The sequence below is a fragment of the Quercus robur genome, chromosome 1, assembly GCF_932294415.1.
Source record: "Quercus robur chromosome 1, dhQueRobu3.1, whole genome shotgun sequence".
Taxonomy (NCBI): domain Eukaryota; kingdom Viridiplantae; phylum Streptophyta; class Magnoliopsida; order Fagales; family Fagaceae; genus Quercus; species Quercus robur.
Window position 1 is genome coordinate 29,103,012 of NC_065534.1, and position 6,741 is coordinate 29,109,752.

A 6,741-nucleotide genomic window follows, 5' to 3' on the forward strand; every position below is an offset into this window, starting at 1 on the left:
TGGCATACATTGCCACTGAATCAGGCTTAGGTGTGAAGGTAGAGCCATGGCCAATGCCTTTGTGAGATTCTTCTTGGAGAACCAGAGCATATACCTTGCTCATTGAAGGAAATGGTTCAAGCATGAGAATGTGACTCCTCACTGTCTCGAAATTCTCACTGAGTCCCATCAAGAACCTCATCACATAGGATTTCTCATGTGCAATGCTCAGAGTTTTCATTGCTCCACAAGAGCAGGCTGGTAAAGGTTCATAATGAATCAATTGATCCCAAAGCTTCTTGAATTTAGAATAGTACTCAGTCACTGATAATTGCCCCTGAGTTATCTGTGAAATCTCTTGCTGAAGATTATAAACCTTTGGTCCATTTCCTTGTGAAAACACACGCTGTAACTCCAGCCACATCTCCCTTGCAGTCTCACAGTACATGATGCCACTTGAAACATCATCATGCATAGAGTTGATCAACCAAGAAAGCACCATTGTGTTACAACTTTCCCAATCTTCATACAGAGGAGAATCATCTTCAGGCTTTACAATCTTGCCATTCACGAATCCTATCTTTTTCTTGGCAGTCAATGCTAGAACCATAGCCCTAGACCAAGATTGATAGTTCCTCATCCCCAAGAGTGGTTGAGTGACTAAGATATTTCCAGGATTCTCATTTGCACTAAGGAAAAACCGATTGGGAGAATTGATTTCTGTGTTAGACTGAGGAGCTTGGTGTGTGGATTGATTGTGCGTAGGATCAGAGTCACTTCCTTCAACAGAGGCCATTGATGATTTTCACGAAGCTTGAATGAAACTTCTAATGAAATTGGAAATGGAATCGAAAGACAAGATTCAATATCAACAGAGATGAATTAAGATCTTGCAAAATCAGAATTCAAGGAAAACTCTTGAAGTATTCTCTGTTTGGCAAACAAGAAAAGTTTGTAACAAGAAGCGAAGCTAGCACATGCTAGGGCTCTGATACCATGTAAAGAAACAGAGAAACTAAATAGAATAGAGAGAATTTCATTGATTGAAGAATGAATTACAATGAAATGAATTGAATGAATAAACATCTACACATTACTCTGTTTATATACACAGAGAAATAACTAACTCAACTATTGGCGCCAAAATCAGTTATTTGAATTTTCTGGTGGCTGTACACGTGGCAAGCCTAAGTAACTAACTCCTAGATTTGTGGAACTAACTTCTTCAATGATCCTGGATGAAGAACTCATGATGTGGCATGGACTCAATCATTTCCAAGATTGCTGAGTTGATCTTGTCCTTTGATGCTAGCTTGGTAGTCTGATCAGTGCGTACCTCATCAGCAAATGCTGCACTGACTGCTGGTCTTGTGGCTGAGCTAGTGCTTCCTTCATCAGTCCCAGCTACACTACTAGCTAGCTGTGTGGCTTGAGATATGCAACACTTCTTTGCATTCTTAATAAGAGTAATTAACTGATAGTTGACCCTAATCTGCAGTTCTGAGAGTAGGCTGATATAGTTGACCCAAAAATCTTCTGAGATGGTAAACTCGGTTCGTTGAGACGAAACTTGTTTCTTTGAAAATTGAAACCAGATAAACCAAGCCAAAAATTTCCAGAGAACGAGGTCATTGTCCCACGAGTGTAACAGAGTCTCTCTCTATCTTCCTCTTCATTGTATAAATCCCATTTTTACATTTCGGCCAAACCATACAGTCCTGTTGGTAAGTCGCCCACAATGGTATGGACCAATCTTCTGAGCTTCAAAAGGGAGGAAAAGCTGGTCGATCCTATTCGTATCCCACCATCCAGAGCCAGAATCAATTAAGTAGGAGACAATAGTAACATCAAGAATCTCAGCTCGTGGAGAGAGTTTTTGATGGTCTATCCCCCAGCAGCCAGTTATCTTCGTATATTCGAGCACTCTTGCCATCCCCAGTTCTCCACAGCATCCCAGTGGAAATGACAGCTCTAGATTTTAAAATGCTCTGCCACGCAAAAGAGCCCGTACGTTTAAACTTTAGCCTCAAATACTGATCAATGAGGATTACCCAACTTGTAAACAATCATTTTTTATTTTGATTTGAAATTTTGTAAACAATCATTATTACACATTAAAAGAGAGCAATAAAAATGATAGCGCATCCAAATCGAAGAGATATCATTAGAATGAATTATTATTCTGATATCAACCATACGATCCCTTCCATGTGACCAACAGTATCATAACCTCAAAAAAGAGAATCCATTAACCTTAAAAGGCTATCATATTTACTTCATATACTTCATAATGATGTATCTGATTTGGGTTTCAGCCCAGTTTAATGAAAGCTTATCAGCATTCTTATAAAAAAAAAAAGAAAAAGAAAAAACTACAATTACACCATTGGCCTTTTTTAATTGAATGAAATCTCTTGATAAAAGATATATCGTTCGAAAACCAAATACAAAAAAAGTTGAGCTCAGCAGTTACAAACAAATAGTGGTTTCACTATTTCAAATTTGATTCTCTTCTTACCAATCACCCAAAAAAGCCCAACCCTACAAACCCAACCCATAAATTTAATTTTTTTTTTCTTTAAAAAAAAAAAAAAAAAAAAAAACATTGGATGGCTAATGGTTACGTGTCCCTTCTTAGGTTTACCACGACCACGCTCACGTTGTCAGTACTGTGCCTAGCCAAGGCCAACTTCGTCAGCAACATCGCCGCGTCCGAACACGCCTTGTCGGATGTTTCGGAAACAGCCACCTCAGCACCCGGCGGAGAACACGGAGGCGCGTGTGCTTTCCCTCTTAAGCACATACGCGCCACCCCACACGCCGTCTCGTTTGAAACCACGTCCCAAAGCCCATCACTCGCCAGAATCAGACAGTCATCCTCCGCCGTCCGATCCGTGATCGTCACCTCTGGCTCACAGCTCACATAAGGCTTCAGATAATTATCACCTGCCCAAAATATCAGAACCCAATTGAGAAAATTTACCATTGAATTTGAACACGCAGACCGTGTTAGTTTTCAGTGTTTAATAATTACCAATAGCTCTAGACATGGCGAGAACTCCGAGGACACGTGGGCCGTCCCAGTAGATAACCCGACCACCTGCGGCTTGGATCCGATTCAACTCGTCCGGACGATCCGGCTGTTACCACAGCATCTCAAATGTCACTGAAAAGAACAATTTTCAAATAAAGAAATTTGACATATTTTTTTTTTGCAACAATCACAACCCTCGGATCAGACGATCCGACGGTCCATGCTTCCTATTGTTGTTGCAATTATATGTACTCTTTTTAAGTACTAACCTTGTGATCGGAGGAAAGAGGTACAGCCTTGCCGTTTCGGCAAAGCACAGCTCTTGAATCGCCACAATTGGCAACGATGATCTTATTGGGTGTCACAATTGCAACCACCGCAGTAGATCCAACCGCATCACACTCTGGAGATTGAAGCTCACACCTACACTTTGCACCCAAAACGGTCTCGTTCCATGCATTCACTTCCTTGTCCATGCGATAAAAGCTTCGCTCCATCACTCCCTTCCATTCTTCCTCTTGCGTCTCCAACAACAACAACTCTTCCTTCACCAGCTCATGTAACTTTTCTCTACACTTCGTTGCCACCTGAAAATAAAAACAAGGCAAATTTTAAATCAAAGTTGCTATTTTTAATGGTTTGAATGACAAAGCGAGAAGAGAAAAAAAAAAAAAACACATACGTGAGAGCAACCATGGCCGTCGTAAACGCCGAAGTAATGCAATTTCGTTGTGGAATTGTGGTCATGGCTAGAGAACGAAGGGTGGATAGCCACAGCGTCTTCCATGTCTCTCCGTCTTCCACACACAGATGCAACACCGAATTTCGGGTACTCACTCGAAACCGAAGTCGAAGCACAACCATCATTCGAATTCGAGATCTCTTTGGTCTCTACTACCGCCACTTCTTTCTTCTCATCGTCCGTACTAGAAAACGACGCCGTGTAATAGCCTTCTAGCTTCTGACGCTTTTGCTCAGTACTAGAACTCTCTGGCTCCGTTGTGGCCACGCCGGTTACGAATTTGAACCGTCTGATCTCCATTCTCCTCCGCCTCGCCGCTCGGGAGCTCTGCTCACACGCCGTTGATGTCTCGCTTTTGTTCACCAATCCACAGCAGATCCCCGCCATTTTGAAAAACCACCCAGTTTCATAACCAAAACCCAAAAAATAAATAATCTCAGGCCATTTAAACTTTTGATTTTTCTCTTCAAATGATTGAAATCCAAGAGAATGCTCGCGCGCTAATGAAAAAAAATGCTTTGAAAGGACTTTCAGTCTAAATGGCCTTCTTTTTACGTAGAGAGAGGCTTTTTTTTTTTCTTTTTTTTTTTGGGTTATGACCGTAGTGGTTCTCGGCCTAAAAGAACAGATCTCCACCGTTGATCTTCGCGGTATTCTTCTTTTCTACTACGTTAAAATCAACCACGTGTATCTGCAATTTCATGTAAAGAGGTACGTGGTCCAATTGGATTTAAACACCTTTGAGTACATGAACTTTCTTTCCTTACACGCATGTTGTCCTACGCTAGGCGTGGGTTTTCTCTGTTTTTTAAAAATAAAAAATTTTCGCTTTTCATGATTTTAGAGTTGTTGACACGTGGGATACTAGACTCGGCCACGATTGTTGTTTAATTAATTAATTAATTTATTTTTTAAATTCCAACTTTATTCCTCTCAGCTTTTGTGGTCCAATCAAATGCCTGTACGTATCAGTTTCCGATTTGGACAGGTGGGGCCCATGTGTCCCAATCGTTGACGTCTAATGGGAATATCTATAGGCGATTTCCTAATCTTTTGACACGTGTCTTAATCTAAGACCTATTTCATTGACCCCATATTAAAATTGGTCTAAAAAGTCTAAAATAACCCCTACCGTACACGTCAGTAATAATAAAGCTTTTGATTCAGGTAGGCAGGAACAAAATCAATAAACTAGATTTCTTTTACACGTGGTGTGAGGGCATTGGGCAACGTGTGCAGTGACAGATAGGACAGTACGTCTTATGGGGGCCCCATGCCATGGAAGAAAACACTCAGGCCTTAGAATAGGCTCCACGTGGAAAATCTGGCTGGCGAGCAATTGTACTGTTTCTGTTGCATGAAATTGACAGGAGGCAAAGTCAGTGCCACCCGCCACGTGACCAGGCAACAAGGTCCATTCACGGCTCTAACTAGGGTTACTTTTTATGGTAATGGTACTAGAAAGGTCAGGTTAGGTTAAAAATTAATTCTTTCGCTTTTGAAATGGGAAATTGAAACCCTACCAAACTTCAACCGTACTCAACATGTGCTGCTGGCTTAAGTTGTGTGGGGATGTTTGACACGTGTGGAAGAGGGGTTGTGATGTGCAGGGGCGGAGCTACAGCAAGGCTTGGGGGGGCCATGGCCCCCCCCCAAATTTTAAAAATTTATTTTATATTATGTATAAGTATTAAAAAATTTAAATATTTAGCTAAAAAATAGAAGTTGGCCCTCCCAAATGTTTGAATTAGTTCAATGATGCTCTTAAAAATCAATAGAAATTTTCAATTGATCTAGTAGTTATAAAAACAAGGTAGTTTTTGTTTTCTCTAATTCGTTTTTTTTACATGTTTAATATCAAACTAGACAGTTTTTGTATAGTATTGGAGTTTAAAAGATGATAAATTCCCCTAAAAAATTATCTTGCGAATATACAAATGTGAAAGTTATTAATTTTATATACAATATATTTATAAATTATGACCTACTCTAGTATCAAAATATTAATGTTTATATTTATGTATGTGCGTTTATGCCTGAGTGTGATGGTTTATCTTGACTCGAAACTAATATATTAGTAACAAAATTTGGCCCCCCCAAACAAAAAATCCTAGCTCCGCCCCTGGTGATGTGAGATACGTGTTGGGGAGAGGTGGACACGTTAAGCGTTGAAGTGACTCGTGTCTGGTTGGATCTATCTAGGGTTGTAAAAATTGGATGGCGTTGATCGGGTAAGAAAGAAGAGGAGGGTACGTGGTGAGCGATGATGTGGTGGGGCTTTGGGGGTTATAGCATAATATAGGAGTGGTGCATGTTGGGCAGGTTGCATTCGAGGGAGGTTGCATGCGTGCTTGGTTTTTAGAGCTGTGGGTTTGTAAACAATTGGCGCTGTGTGTGTGTGTATGTGTGACAAACATGCATGCAATGAAGCAAGTAAAGCTTTGACACAGCGACTTAATTTTATAGTGTTTTCAAGCTCTTTGTGGCAGCCTAAAATCGGGATCTTGTACACATTTTTTATATTTTTCCTCTTTCTTTTCTTTGAACTCAGGCGGGCAAGCGGAGCTACGTGTTGAGTGGAGGCTCCTCCAAAAAATGAAAATAATTGAAGAACATTTATCCCTAAGGATATAATTAAAAATCATATTTTTGAACTTTGGTCTAACAAATTTATGAACTCCTCCCTGAAAACAAAAGTATTAGATCTGATAATTAAAGGAAATACTACACCTATAACATTTTCATAACAATCAAATTTTAAATAATAAGTTATTATCGGTAAATAAAAAATTGGTTTTAGTAATGGTTTAGAATTAAATCCAGCTTTGTACTTTGAGATTTTTTTGGTTGTCCAAGCAATATTTCTTAGCTTGATTTGTCCATTAATCGCTAGTGTTAATATGAATGATGAGGAAGACATGATCATACGGTTTTGATCTCAAGCCCTCGTGAAACATATTTTCAATTCTGTTGATGATATTCTCTT

The 6,741-nt window shown here is 39.8% G+C and overlaps 1 protein-coding gene across 1 annotated transcript; it reads right to left on the reverse strand.

The window, feature by feature from the left end:
* Positions 1-2,109: 2,109 nt before the first annotated feature.
* Positions 2,110-4,386, reverse strand: LOC126728650 (probable protein phosphatase 2C 24). Its single transcript, XM_050434447.1, has 4 exons — positions 3,696-4,386; positions 3,283-3,600; positions 3,014-3,119; positions 2,110-2,925 (listed from the first exon to the last, which is right to left on the reverse strand). Exons 1-4 carry the CDS (start codon positions 4,140-4,142, stop codon positions 2,600-2,602), a joined length of 1,197 nt encoding a protein of 398 aa, XP_050290404.1. The 5' UTR covers positions 4,143-4,386; the 3' UTR covers positions 2,110-2,599.
* Between the last annotated feature and the right edge of the window lie 2,355 nt (positions 4,387-6,741).

What these genes read in the sequence shown, in the direction of transcription:
- LOC126728650 (XM_050434447.1), bottom strand. Translation starts at nt 4,142, where the DNA reads ATGGCGGGGATCTGCTGTGGATTGGTGAACAAAAGCGAGACATCAACG. An exon ending in ACGGCCATGGTTGCTCTCAC is followed by an intron (nt 3,601 to 3,695) that starts GTATGTGTTTTT and finishes TTTTATTTTCAG; the next exon opens with GTGGCAACGAAGTGTAGAGA. An exon ending in CGCCATGTCTAGAGCTATTG is followed by an intron (nt 2,926 to 3,013) that starts GTAATTATTAAA and finishes TATTTTGGGCAG; the next exon opens with GTGATAATTATCTGAAGCCT.